General features: G+C 41.8%; 2 protein-coding genes across 2 annotated transcripts; both read right to left on the reverse strand.

Annotated features, from left to right (window-relative positions):
- ASNSD1 (asparagine synthetase domain containing 1) lies at positions 1 to 4,718 on the reverse strand. Its single transcript, XM_010126929.2, has 3 exons — positions 3,252 to 4,718; positions 1,470 to 1,651; positions 1 to 330 (listed from the first exon to the last, which is right to left on the reverse strand). The coding sequence occupies exons 1-3, from the start codon at positions 4,716 to 4,718 to the stop codon at positions 69 to 71; spliced, it is 1,911 nt and encodes a 636-aa protein (XP_010125231.2). The 3' UTR covers positions 1 to 68.
- ASDURF (ASNSD1 upstream open reading frame) lies at positions 4,672 to 9,469 on the reverse strand. Its single transcript, XM_086750425.1, has 4 exons — positions 9,385 to 9,469; positions 7,940 to 7,993; positions 5,695 to 5,770; positions 4,672 to 4,811 (listed from the first exon to the last, which is right to left on the reverse strand). The coding sequence occupies exons 1-4, from the start codon at positions 9,451 to 9,453 to the stop codon at positions 4,741 to 4,743; spliced, it is 270 nt and encodes an 89-aa protein (XP_086606551.1). The 5' UTR covers positions 9,454 to 9,469; the 3' UTR covers positions 4,672 to 4,740.
- Positions 9,470 to 15,157: the final 5,688 nt, after the last annotated feature.

A 15,157-nucleotide genomic window follows, 5' to 3' on the forward strand; every position in this document is an offset into this window, starting at 1 on the left:
TTCTAAGAAAACTCCAAAGATTTACTGAATTTGCATATAGGATAAAAGCAACATCTCAAGGTGCAGCGTTACAATTCATCTCCTGAAAATAACTTCAGTCTGCTGCACGTGTCCGATGCTTTTTCACTGTTGCTCTCCAGTTTTGCAATCCGAGATCCAAACTGTACAGCCCTTTTTGGCAAAATGGTTGAGGCTGTAAGGCCCAACTCCTTGGCTGCAAGGCGCAGAATCAATTTCTCACCAATTCCTCGAGGTAAAGTCAAGTCAGCTTTTTCTGAGATGGGCAGAGAATTGAGGAATGAAACAACATCTTCGTCAAGAAAAGGAAACCTAAAGGAAAGATATACAGGGGGAAAGACCCTTTTAAAGTGTCATTGAAATACTCTTGGTTTTCCCCTTCACCACCTGCAAAGACTTCAGAGTCTGTGTCAGTTCCTAACTTTAGCTGTACCTTAAATGTCAGTGTCACAGCACTGAGGCAAGTCTCCAAAGCAGTTACACTGTCTTGGAGAAAGAAAATATAATACATCATAATTAAACTCAGAAGCCTGGAAGTTTTCAAAACTCAAGCAAAGAAAAGAGTAAGAACAAGCATCAGAAATGCTGGGTTTATACAAAACAAGTTATGAAGAAAATCAGAAAATACAATGGAAGGCAAGACCAATTTTTAAGTATCACTTCTCAAGATAAAGTCTAAGTATTTAAAAATACTGCATGAAGCTACATAGTAACTTTGAAACAAAAATATTTACACAACAAATTCTGACAACATTCCAAATTCCAGGCATTAATATCTAATCACAAGCATGACTAACAGCATTGCCTGTCCACCACTGCAACTGCTGAACTGAAAATGCGCAACTACGAAGAGATTTGGAAAAACACCAGCACGGAGACCACATGGAAAGACCTTTCACACCACCCGAGCAGCCTCTGCTACTGGACAACGCCTGAGGAATTTTTTGCAAGTTGGTGGTAGCATGGAGGAAGTAAATACAAATAAAAGGATTCTTTAACTCTTCTGACTTAACAACCAGGAAATACAGTGCAAATTGATTGTGCCTTTATTGCATGGACAGGAATTTGTGGCTTCTACGTTATGTTGTCATTCTCCAAAGTCACTCCCCAAAGACCGCACCAGAACCTTTCAAAGTTGTGCAGAACACTGTTCCATGTAAAATGATAAAACCAACTTGATTTTGACTGTTTCCACATCTGTTGCTGCTTCTTAAAACTTCCCAATGGAAATCCAATGTTCAAGCTGCGGAATTTACTGAAGTAATGTTTCCAAAGCACTACAGACCACTTTTTAAAAAACAACCCTCCCCCACAACACAGTAGACATTAATGAAACTGCAACAGAACCTGGAGACAATAAAATGCACCGAAGTTTCAATTAAGCTTTCTGTTGGAGTGTTAGAAGCAGAATCTAATCGGCAAAACCAGTTTTGCTCGATGTTAAAACATACCTGGCTTCTTTTCCATGATCACCAATAATCCTGTCATCTCTACCAAGATTTCTAGAAGAAATGCGATCCAACTCCATCTCAAGTTCTTTATTCAGACCCTCTAAGCCATATTTTTTGAAGCAAACACGATGTCGAGAATACCCAGCAAGCTGTTCATCTGCTCCAATTCCTGTAAGCACAACCTAAGTAAACAGAATAAAAATAAATCTTCAACAGCTACGCAAGCTAAGAATATGTAACAAATCTTAAATGCTTAACTACATTTTAAGGATAACCACTTTAATACACATCTTTAAATATATTGCCTATCATGATGGGATGTGCCTTACATATTCACAAAGCCTGAAACAGGTCCAAATAAAGTCACTAGCAACGTGAAGTAGGTTCACAATCAGACCTAAAAGTACACACAAACATTTCTATCCAGGCAGGAAAAAAACACCAAAATAATGTTGTGTGCATCACAAATACACTAGTACCTTTGAAGAATACATGTTAGTTTCTATTACAATAAACGGCACTTGTTAAACACCAACCCTTATTAAAAAAAAAAAAAAAGTCTTGCTGCAGACTATGGTATGTCATAGGTTCTAAACAGTCATCTGAATGTACACTCAGACTAATATTAATTATCAGCTACTGAGTTAATAACAACTGCATTACACAAAATAAAAATGTATTGTTCTGTCTACTCAACTACAAGCACATATAGAAAAATACTACTACATCTGGTCCATTACTGTGCCTTCAACAGCAATGCACTATAAAAGCAGAAGTCTCTTAACATGAACAGTCAAGTGTGCTTCACTAATCTGACACCAGCTGGTGGTCAACTAACTTTACCTGTGCACACTAGTAACTGACTGATTGGAGAATGGCAATTTCAGTTTAGATTTTATTAACTCATGACCCATTTCAACATTTTCTGGACCTAGGATGAATCTGTGTGTTTTGCAAATCCGAGATGCACATCCTTAAGTAGATCAGTCAACTAAATCAACTGAGTCCTATAGCAGTAGTTTTCATGCAAACTATTGCGTTTGTTGAGGTTTTTGTTGTTGGGTTCTTGTGTTTTCAACATACAGCAATTAGTAGGAAATTAACAGAAGCCTCAAAAAGCAAAGGCAGCAGTGAACTGCAAACTCCTGAAATTAAACAGTTTGTTCTTCCCTGCACAAACCATCAGGAATTGGGAAGTGAGAAATAAGAATCAAATTCCTAAAAAAATAATCTACTTACTAAAAAGATTTCACTTAAAATTACACACAAAAATAAGTTACAAAAAAAGAAACGACTACTTTTTGTAGGTCTGTCATTCAGACTCCAATTGCAAAAGATTCCAAGTAGTCATCTTTTCTGCCACTTGTTACACAGCGTGCCTAAGAAACAGCGTGCCAGTTGAGATGCTGGCACAAAACAGTATTACTTAATACTTTAGTAATGTTTATCTCTAAGTTTTTTAACCTATTCAGTTTGGATTGAATAGCAGTCACCCACTACTGGAGGTGTAACACTGAGTGATAGATGATTATTGTTATTTTTTCCCTAGTCACACTGTTGCTTATTCAAGTTTAATGAAAAGCCATACACATTACATGACAAAAGAAATGAATGCAGTTTTTAACTCCAGAACTACACAAAGATTATCAGTACAGAACTGTTGTATATTCTGCCACTGAATTTCAGAAGCCTTATGAATATTGAAGACCCCTGCTGATTTCTGAAACAACAGAAATGTTTTTACATTCACATATCAAGCACAAGGCAGAAAACAACCAGTACCTTTGCAGGACTTTTATATGGTTTCAGTTCTCCTTGGTTGCTAATAAAACCCTCTCCTCTGGAAGCAAACCAAATTGCGCAGCCAATGCTGTCATCCAGCACTGTATCCAGTGGATAAATTAAGTGATTAATGCATTGTTGTCTCATTTTTTTCAATTCCTCTAGTGTAACATTAATTTCCACAAAGTTCCAGGTTCTTGAAGGGTTAATGCCTTGTAATTCCTTCAGTCCTGCCCTACCAGTGACTCTGTCCGGAACATCAAAGCAAGGTAAATGCGCACCAGTTTTAGCATCAAAATCTTTACAGCCTTCTGGAGGACAAAGCAAATCACGCTGTACTTGTTTTTTAGTGGTACCCTTTTGCTTAGCTTGTTCTTTTATCATGAAAGCTACATTGAGAAGATCAATTGGTTCCCCTAAAGGCACATGTTTGTCAGCAAGAGCTGCAATAACCATAGAATCAATGCCACCAGAAAAGAGCACCGCAATGTGTGCTTTCCTATCAGACAAGCATGGAACTTCTGTTTTCTGATCTTCACCTCTAAAGAGGGATAACACCCGCCTCTTCACCGCTTCATTTAAAACATTGATAAACTGATGAACATTTTTTTTCTTGTGTTGCTTTGCAAGAAAACCTTGGAGGGTTTCTACAGAAACCATATTGGTAACATTGCTCATATTAGTGCCTGGACATTCACCTGAAACTTCAGACAGTGTTTTATTCAAGGGGATAACTGGTGCTTTGAGACACAGTTTTGATTCATTCATCACAAGAGAGACGTGGTTCGGTAAGTCTTTTGAAGCTTGGTTCAGAACATTAATGAATACTTCTTCTCCTGTTTTCTCTGTGCAGCTGTACTTCCACGGAAACAAGGTTAAAGACAAAGATTTCGTTGTTGCACAAGCTTTGAGATCCATTTTGAAAATTCCAGATGCTGGGACTTCTTGGCATTGGTTACCTGACTGGGAATAAACACTTACAGATGTGAGACAGAAAGCACTGTCAGCTTCATTACTGAATTGCCAAAGCAAACTACGACGACCAAAATAATCTCTACCAAACCACAAACTGTGTCTAGATGCTTGGTAATAAATAAAAGACCACGGACCCTGAAGTGATGAAAAGAGTGACAAAATGTCTGCTTCACTACTGCATAATGCAAGATGATGAAACATTACTTCAGTGTCATTCTCTAGATCTCCTACATGCACTCCATTGAAAATTTCTCCATTCCAAAGAAAAATATTGTTGTTGGCATCTTCCAGAGGCTGAGGAGTCAACAGTCCCCTCAAGTGAAGTACATGGCCAGAAAACAGACACTCGTAAGAGAGATCAGATACATTTTTTATCAACTGTTGGCTACTGTCTGGTCCTCTTCTTCTGAGATGGCAGAGTACATCTTCGTTAAAGAAATCATGAACAGCATGCTGGCTACCCAAGGTAACAACACAGCAAATACCACACATTGTGACTTTGAATTCAGATGGACTATTTCTTGATTTTAGTCTTTTCCGAATTTTCCATCTCCTGATGTGCCTTCTTTAATTCATCTAATGTATCTGTGTAAGAGAAAAACACACAAATAATCAGTTCCATAAACCAACAAGTTTATGAGTCAGTTTATGAGTAGATAAGTTTAAGAGTATATCTAAGAAATTAGTAACTTCAGACACTTGTTCTATTAAAGAGAGAAACTTGAAATGCTAAGTTACAAAGGTGCTATAGTATTGATGTAACACAAACATAATTCCTCTTTAACTACACAAAGATCATGATTTTTTTTTTCTTCCCAAAGAAAGACACACTACAAGTATAAGAATTAGGGGACTGGCCTTCTGTTGCTTATATAACCAGTATGATTTATAGTATGTAATAACAAGAAAAGTGAACTGTCAATTAAAATGTCAACACTATTAACTCAAATCAAAGAAAGTGAAAGTAGCAATAGTTCATTCCAGAAAATAAATTTATACTTTTCTAACTTTTGTGCAATCCTCAACTCTTTATCATCCATTCTCCTATGTTCATAATCCTACAGATCCATTCTTTCAACTACCTAAAGATTTCTAGCTTAGCCTCCAATTTAACTTGTCATTATTTCCTTCCTACTCATCCCATGCAAGTTTTAGACTTTTTTTTTTTGAAGGGACAAAGCGCTACACAGCTTCCCAAAGGGCACTGAGAACAGCCACTCCTCTGTGGGGCAGGCGTTCTTGCTCTTCCTGTATCTTCAGCACTTGCTCTTTTATCACATGCATGTATCAATTGGAAACACTTTCACTTTCATCAAACCCAAAAAACCAAACATGTGTCTGAAATCTACTTTGAAAAACTGTCAACTGTATATCAAATGCATTTTAATATACCTTTGAAATCATTAACAGCTACAAATGCAGCTTTTAAATAGTTAATTATTTGATCAACTTTACACTGCAAACTTACTTTTGCATTGAGATAGCGTTTCGGTTCGGTCTACAAGGAAGAATATGTTGCTATTGGGTTGCTGCCTATAAACTTTCTGTAAAACAAGAACAACACTGCATTAAGTCAAAGTAGCAAACCCTGGCAACCACACCGCAGCAGAAGCTGATGTAGGTCCACCGAGATACTCCTTCACTTTTTATGTCAGAAGGGTAAATTCTGCCCTGACAACACCAACATTCTCATGTCATACCACCAAAAACGTTTCATGATCAACACACGACTACTCCGCACTTCTCTTTTCCTCATACATAGAGGATCACATTCTATTTCAAAACACACATGCATTAAGCATAAGAATACTTAATGAAGTCTTCCAATCAACTCAAACATCTTAATGAAGTAACTCAGATAAAACATAAAAAGGCAAAAAACCCCAACAGCATACTGCACAGGTGTACATAATCAAATCATTTGGAGGACAAATTATTCTGAGAACAGCAGACCATATCTGTACTAAAATCTGGATTAGAACAAATTAAAGACAGTGTGCTACAATTTGGTTTCCCCTCGTCTCTGTACTTAGAAGGTGCAAGCAGGGACTGCGAGAATGAAGAACTGCCCATTGTACTCGAAGAGCAGGTTCGGGATCATCTGAGGAACCTGAAGGTGCACAAGTCCATGGGTCCTGATGAGATCCATCCGCGGGTCCTGAGGGAACTGGCGGATGAAGTTGCCAAGCCACTGGCCATCATATTTGAGAAGTCGTGGCAGTCTGGTGAGGTCCCCGATGACTGGAAGAGGGGGAACATAACCCCAATTTTTAAAAAGGGGAATAAGGAAGACCCAGGTAACTACAGGCCGGTCAGCCTCACCTCTATGCCTGGCAAGGTCATGGAGCAGATTCTCCTGGAAACCATGCTAAGGCACATGGAGAGCAAGGAGGTGGTTGGTGACAGCCAACATGGCTTCACCAAGGGCAGATCGTGCCTGACCAATTTGGTGGCCTTCTATGACGGGGTGACGGCATCGGTGGACAAGGGACGAGCAACTGACATCATCTACCTGGACTTGTGCAAAGCTTTTGACACTGTCCCGCACGACATCCTTCTCTCTAAACTAGAGAGACATGGGTTTGATGGACGGACCACTCGGTGGATAAGGAGTTGGCTGGATGGCCGCACTCAGAGAGTGGTGGTCAACGGCTCAATGTCCAAGTGGAGACCGGTCACGAGTGGCGTCCCTCAGGGGTCCGTGTTGGGCCCGGCCCTGTTCAACATCTTTGTCGGCAACATGGACGGTGGGATAGAGTGCACCCTCAGCAAGTTTGCCGACGACACCAAGTTGTGTGGTGCCGTCGACACGCTGGAAGGAAGGGATGCCATCCAGAGGGACCTTGACAGGCTGGAGAGGTGGGCCCGTGCCAACCTCATGAAGTTCAACCAGGCCAAGTGCAAGGTCCTGCACCTGGGTCATGGCAATCCCAGGCACAAATACAGGCTGGGCGGGGAATGGATTGAGAGCAGCCCTGAGGAGAAGGACTTGGGAGTGCTGGTGGATGAGAAGCTCAACATGAGCAGGCAATGCGCCCTTGCGGCCCAGAAGGCCAACCGCATCCTGGGCTGCATCAAGAGGAGCGTGGCCAGCAGGTCGAGGGAGGTGATTCTGCCCCTCTACTCTGCCCTGGTGAGACCCCACCTGGAGTACTGTGTCCAGTTCTGGAGCCCCCAGCACAAGAAGGACATGGACCAGTTGGAGAAGGTCCAGAGGAGGGCCACAAAGATGATAAAAGGGCTGGAGCACCTCTCTTATGAGGACAGGCTGAGAGAGTTGGGGCTGTTCAGCCTGCAGAAGAGGAGGCTCCGGGGAGACCTGATAGTGGTCTTCCAATACCTCAAGGGGGCCTACAAGAAAGATGGGGATAGGCTGTTTAGTAGGGCCTGTTGCGATAGGACGAGAGGTAATGGTTTTAAAATAGAGGGGGGTAGATTTAGATTAGAAATTAGGAAAAAATTTTTTACGATGCGAGTTATAGAACACTGGAACAGGTTGCCCAGAAAGGTGGTGGAGGCCCCATCTCTGGAAACGTTCAAGGCCAGGCTGGATGAGGCTCTGAGCAACCTGACCTAGTCAGGGATGTCCCTGCTCCTTGCAGGGGGGTTGGACTAGATGACCTTTGAAGGTCCCTTCCAACCCTAACCATTCTATGATTCTATTTCTCTGATGCTAAAATGAAACAGTCAAAAGTAAATTTGTAAATACTTACCCGGTTCTTCTTCAAATTAGAAAGCTCATCAACTACAACCTTCTGCTCTTTAATCTGAAAGGCAAAAGACGCACCTCAATTTAATTATTAAAAATAAACCACTGTATTATCATCCTGGTGGTCCTTAAAACTGATGTTAAGACAGCTATATGCATACATAGTTGCAGCTCTCTAAATGGACCACTGAAGACAAAGTGGAAGTAGAGATAAAAATGAAATACTAAGTAACCTCTCTAGAAAAGGTTATTTTACATGGACTGATATTTCTCCTACCCTCAAAAGCAATCATTACTGAGAAGCCAGAGTATCTCTAGCTATTTATAATCAGAAATCACATTTTTCCCTTAGAAGAGAAGAAAACACACAAACAACTAATAAAACATCAAATAACTTTAGAAAATAAAACGTAGCATAATATCTACAACAGACTATATAATGACAAGTACTCTCCAGAATAAAAATGAAACCAACACAAATCCAAAACCCTAAAACTGTATTAAGAACACTGGAAGCCTTTCTACTGCTCCGGAGTTCTGCACAAACTTCCTTAGTGGGATTTACCACCGGCAGAGATGGCAGGCATTCCCATTCCCTTTTAAATGGCAACTGTCAATGCTAAAGAGCAACCAGGAAGATCGTCATAAAAGCCAAAACGCGAAACAAAATCTGCTTAGTGGGCACTTAATGCCTTGTTCTTCCTTTGTTTCTCCTGGAATTGGTGCAACAGGAGAAAGCTGCCACAGTGCGAGGTTAGCCAAACTGAACGTGGCATATAGATAATACAATTTTTCCAGCAGCTACATCAGTATCTTGTATTTACAATTCCAACAACGAAAACAGCAGTGTCATCTTTTGTTATGGACTAAACCAGCCACTTAAGCATAACAGAAATCACAACACTGTTATATCCTTTACAGCTTCCCAGGCAATCAAAAATACCCCCGACTTTATATAATATGGCCACATGGAAAGAAATGCATGGTTTGAGAGAAAGCAGATTTCACACTAAAACAAAGCACCAGGGAAAACAGAGCAGACTGAGGAGGAGTGCCTGCCTGTGCGACTGAAATCCCCGGGGACTTCTTGAGCAGACACGGCTGAAGTAGACTCTACACAGCAACACCTCACCTGCCATTTCAAGCTCAGCTTGAAGCAGTAAAAACAAACAAAAACCCCCCAATTTGACGAGAGAGCTAACAGCGACGCCGGCAACCACTCGCCGCCCGACAGACGCTCTCCCCCGAGCACCCCGGTTCCCAGACGGGGCTGGCCCTCCTCTTCCTCACACAGATGACATCCGAGCTCCCCCCTCCCCACCCGCGGGCGGCTCAGCCCACTCAGCGCGGCAGGGATACGCGGGACACACGGACACACACGGACACACACGGACACACAAGGCCGCGGCTCGGCCAGGCCCGGCCCGGCAGTAGGTCCCCTCGGCTCACCCTGCGGCTCAGCTCCTCCTTCTGGCGCAGCTTCGCGCTCTCCTCCTGCTCCGGTGGACGGCCCGACATCCCCCCGCACCCTCCCCCCCCGCCCCGAGGAGCGCACCCCTCCAGAAACGAGGACGCAGCTGCAGCTGCAGCGCCGGCTCCCCACGCACCAACCGCCCCAGCCAGCCGCCGCGGAGCATGCGCAAACAGCCCGGCGGCGGGACGTATGCGCATGCGTGCGGCAGGGCCGCGCGGGGCACCGCTCGGCAGGCGGGAGTGAGCATGCGCAGAGCGGCAGGCGGGAGTGAGCGGGTGGCGTCGCGCCTGGTGGTGCGGGGTGCGGGGTGCGGGGTGCGGGGGTTTGCGTTCCCCGGTACCGGTCTCTGCCGTTCCCATGGGCCGTGGGCCCCGTCCTGGAATAGTGAAAGAGCTCTTCGGAATTGTGTGCTCCTGGTGAGCTGTCACCTTGCCAGGTGTGAGGGTGTTGGCGAGGCCAAGGAGAAATTGCTGTTTGGAACTTGAAACTAGGCTCATAGCGTGTGAAGAAAAAATAAAAAAAGAAAAAAAAAGAACAAGAAAATGAAGTGTTTTGCCTTGGAACTGCTTGGCTGGACCCAAGTCAGGCAGCTTGGTCTGAAACACCTTTAAGCAGTTTCCTTTAAGGTACTCCTTTTTTTTTTGGAATTTGCTTAAGCAGTTTGCGTAAAGGTACTCTGGAGGACATGCAAACTATGTAATATTTACAGATACTAAGATCATGTGTTTTCCTTTTTGGCAGGATGGTCTTAATATTTCTCTGTCTCTTCCGTTCTACTATAGATATATTGCAGTGATGCATCTGTCTTCAAAAACATGTCAGGGAAGAACCCGTTTAAGTGGCAGGAGGATGGCAGTACAAGGGCAAAAAATAGTATTGTTATTTGCTACCATAAATACATTTAGGCAGAGAAATGGTCGAAGGAGCCAATTAGTGTGACAAGAAGGTTGTGAAAATGTCTTCCAGTAGCACCAATGAGGAACAAAAAATTCAGATGGAATTTGGTTTCCTTAAAGGAATTACATGCTTTGATCACTGAGTTAATTGATGAATGCACTGCGTATTGCAGGAAGTTATAAGTCTGCCGATTTTGATGGAAAATAAATAATATATTTATTAATGAGTATTAGTGGATATCAGTGAGGAGTTTGGGGAAGACTTTGTCAAGCTGGTTGATGTAGGAAAATTACAGTTATTCTTTGGTCTCATTTTATACCTTTCCTGTTTTTAAATATTGTGTCATTGTTCTAAAGACTCGAGCTGTTCCAAACTTGGAGACCACTACCGATAGCTCAGTTGGGATAGAAATCTCATAAAATCCTACGAGTCGTTATCCTACTGACTGTGCTCCAAATATTGTGCAAATCTTCATGAAGTCTTTGAAATATTTGCTACTTGAGTGACTGAGGCAGGAGTGTTTACTGCTTTGTGATTTGTGGCTCACATAATCATACATGTTATCTATTTTGATAATGCTTAGAGCTTGTGAGCAAGATTACACCTTGTTTTGATGGTATCCGTGAGCTTGGTTGGGATGTCTGTGATGTTGATTGTAATTTTTGGCAGCGGTATAGGGACAATAAGGATTTTTTGCTCCTAGTAGAAGTATGAAAAAAAGACAATTTGGCTATAAGAATATTTATCAATACAGTAACTTGCAAATGTTATGCTTATTTGCCTTTAACAGAAAAAGAGAGAGAGAGGTTACAGTTTCATAAGAGGTCAGTCTTGCTCTTCCCTCCGCCTTCAGCCGCACACGTCTGCCTTCACCCTTGCATCAGCATGGCCACATGTGGGATTGTGTGGTGAGACAGGTTGGGTAGCTGATCTGGCTTTCTCTGCAGTTTACCAGTGCTTGTGTGATTTTGGCAGTCCCAAAGCAGATTCACTGAAGCTTCTCGGTGTTGGAGAGGTTCTGGAGGTTGTCCTTCAGATTCTAGAAGAAATATGCATACCTAGGTCACATACAACAGTTCTGATACAACACTCAGTGTGCTTTGTAGTTTGTCACTCTTGTCCTGCAGAGTAATTTGTTTCATCTGAGTACCTCCCAACCCTCTTGTGTCTGGGTATTTTATTTGCTGTTAATATGTTACAAAGGTTGATGATCGAGTAACATAGTAGTAAAGTATAATTTCTGTACTGATGATCCCTTCATGTGCAGTAATAAATACAGTTAATGTTTATTAATCAAAAAATCATCACCCTATTCCTGAGAGTGTTTCATCACTTGGCTCATAAGAGCGATGGTAATGGTCTTGAGGCATAATAGCAAATGTGGAAAGTTTTCAATATCTGGTCTTACCACAAATTACTGATTCTTCTACTGATATGGAATGTGCTTTTGATAAGTCCTTTTTAAAATAAATGGATTCCTGATAGATTACTCCTGAAGTGACCCACATTCATACCCACTGTAAGAGCAGCTGTGTTTAAAACTCAACAAAGCAAAAGGTCGGCACCTTTTATCTCCCTGTGCAGAGCTGTGACATCTTAATTCAACCTTATTTCAGGGCTGCTGTCGTCCTATTGTTTGCGATGTGCTTGCACTGGTTCTTCGTGACAGGTGGTGAGGTGACTGGGGAGCCCACCTGGCTGTCAACGAAGTGGCAATGTAGTTCAGTGATACATCTCTGGTCAATCTGCTTCTGTCTGTGCACATCTCTTGCGCCAGCTGTGGTGCTCTGAACTATTTCATAGAATCACAGAATCATAGAATCATAGAATGGTTTGGGTTGGAAGGGACCTTCAAAGGTCATCCAGTCCAACCCCCCTGCAAGGAGCAGGGACATCTCCAACCAGATCAGGTTGCTCAGAGCCCCGTCCAGCCTGGCCTTGAACGTTTCCAGGGATGGGGCATCCACCACCTCTCTGGGCAGCCTGTGCCAGTGTTCTACAACCCTCATTGTAAAAATTTTATTCCTTATATCTAGTCTAGATCTACTCTCTTTTAGTTTAAAACCATTACCCCTTGTCGTATCACAGTAGGCCCTACTGAACAGCCTCTCCCCATCTTTCTTGTAGCATAAAACTGCTTTTAGTGAGTGAGGCAGGAGCGTTTACTTTTGCTGCTATAATGCCTGATGCAATGTTAATAAAGTATCAAAGAATATTTCAGAGTCTTTTAAAGTCCTCACCTTTTTAGCATCTGGGATCTTTAAAAATATACAAAATAATACAAGTTAGCCAACACACAATGTAAACAGTTACAAAACAGGCAGTAGTTGCTGATGCCAGAAAATATTTGAAGTTGCCATCACTTAGCAAACACATGACCAACAGTATCCTCAAATAACCAAGCTCAAGCTCTGACAGACTGTTTTTAAAAACATGCTAAAAATGTTAGGCTGTCCTTCTGAAAACCGCTATCAGTCTTGAAGATCTCTTTTCAAGATGTTGGCAGTAGGTTTGTGTCAGATTATTTTACAGATGGGAGAGGTACGGGGCAGCATTGATAATGCCTTTGGGGCTTAGCAGTGCCAAGTTTCCATGCTGTGCTGTGGGCTGGAAATCTGCATGTACTCAGTTCTCTGTCTAAGCTGATGCTTGGTAACAAGTTAAGCCACGATAACTTGATTATGGCTTCAAACTTGTGTCATTTACTAGTGTAAGTGACAGTAATCTGAGGAAATTTAGGCTTTAGAAGAACAGCTCGTGAAGGTCCTCGGAACTGAACAGTACCAGGACAATTGTAACTCTACTGCTGGCCACAAGAGAGCAAGCTGAAACTGTGCTGCTGTTTGGTGAATCCAGAGATAGTCAAAGAACGGAGCCTGGGATATAAGACAGGTAGATGAGGTCTCTAAAAGGGGGAGAGCACGGTCAGAGGGTATTTGCATTTATGTTTTTTTCGTATTCTTTGGAACATTTTCAATTCTGATCTTGGATTATTTTGTATTCAGACATTGTAACGTCAGAATACGTGAGTAAATTCTGAGATGTAATACTGATCTCTATGTTAACCTCTCAGTTGAACCTGTATTTTAATAACTTGCTTATACTCATGTAAGAAAATTAAAATCATTGAAATTAGTTGGGTTTGTTTTATGGTAATCCTTCTGCTAATTTGATTGATACGTTAGGATTTAAAGGGAGTTTGGTTAGTTTACACAACCAGGGATCTGGAGCTATGTACTGGAATCTATGTAAAGTTGTGGTTTGTTTCCTTAGGTTAGGCTTCTAGATTATCAATTGCACAAGAAACCTTGCAAACCCTTTAGTCATTCTACTTTAAAAGTCCTGTTACTGCAAACAAAAGAAGTCTGACCACTTTTATGAGCTTGAACTACAGTCAGTTTTTTCCTTATTTACTTCTGATACACTGTTAAAGCAATCTAAGAACTCTTTTGCACAAAACTTCCGCATAGGTCAGGTGCATAACGTTCTTGATTTTTTAATTAAAGGCAGAATTTCTTACTTTCACATGGAAGATTTTAAGGCTGTTGTGAAAATAGCTGAGAACTTGCATAGCATCAGTCTATCATTAGTTTTTGCATTGCATTCTTAAAAGCTTCTAACACCTTGTTGTGCACTTTGCTAGAGTTTAAAAGAGTTGAGAAGTTTTTGTGAGTGGTAGTTTGACTTGGAAAGGTAGAAGTAAAAGATTTGGTTTTGTCTCGTTCATGAACTCCCTTTTGTTATAGAGAGTTCGTAACCTGGCCTGGCAGTCCCTCACAGGCTTTTAATAACCAACACACAGGTTTACTATTGTTACAATGTACTTGGAATATGGGATCAGATTTCCAGATATACATTCTGAGCTGTGAATGTTCAGGGATCTTAAAAAATGAAGTGCTTTTACAACAACAAACATTTTCTTTGCAGTATGAAGCTGGAAGCCTGGTGGCCGGAAGCCCTTCTGTTGGTGCCACTAAGGAGCAGGGGTGTGAGTGGCTTAGAACTGCTCGTGAAGACCAGATGGACCCATGTGTTACCTTGGATTGGGGCATCTTGATGCAAAATCAGACCAGCACTAATATTTCTGCCTAATGAGAAAAGGAAAAGTGGACTGCACAAAATACACTCTGAGTGGAGTCAGCCTGCCGAGGAAGTCTGCCTTTTGCAAGCTGAGCTAGGAAGCCTGGAGAAGACTAGAGGGATAATTATGTACTTGCTTCTGTTTCCTGTCGGGAATGCCTCCCTGACAGTAAGTACTGTGTTTAATAATATGTACAACTGATATTTATTTTCTTGAAGATAAAACACAGAGATTAGATTGCTTTGAAGGAGTAGGCAGGCCTGAGTACGATGAGGTAGCAGCCTGCTTGTGTTATTCTAATATGGGTCTCCTGGAATCAGGGACTTGGTCATTTTGGCTGAGATGGGTTACAGTCCCATAAAGCATATTCCCATAGACACAAAACGGACCTGCCTAAGTGTGAGCTTCGTCAGACCAGAGCACGTCTAAACAGGCTGGAGAAAGGAGGAAATGCCTAATAACGTTTGCAAAGCTTTCTGAGGCAAGAGTGAAGGTATAGCTGTTTGTCCTAAGATGCCTGGTTGAATTAGGATCTTACCTAGACTGATGTATTAAATGTGTTGCTCTCAAGTGCTTTTTGTCCCTTTGTTCTCCTTGTTACAAACATTTGGACTTAGTGCTTGCTAGTGAGCAAATATAGCCGCTTGGACAGCAAGGAAAGAAAAATGTAGTTTTTCCAGGTTTGGAGAAGGGAGTTATGCATAGGACACAACATTATTATGATTGTCATCTTATTTAAAGTCTAAATATCACAGAGAATTTCTTGCAGT

This window comes from Chlamydotis macqueenii, chromosome 6, assembly GCF_036417535.1.
Source record: "Chlamydotis macqueenii isolate bChlMac1 chromosome 6, bChlMac1.mat, whole genome shotgun sequence".
Lineage (NCBI taxonomy): Eukaryota > Metazoa > Chordata > Aves > Otidiformes > Otididae > Chlamydotis > Chlamydotis macqueenii.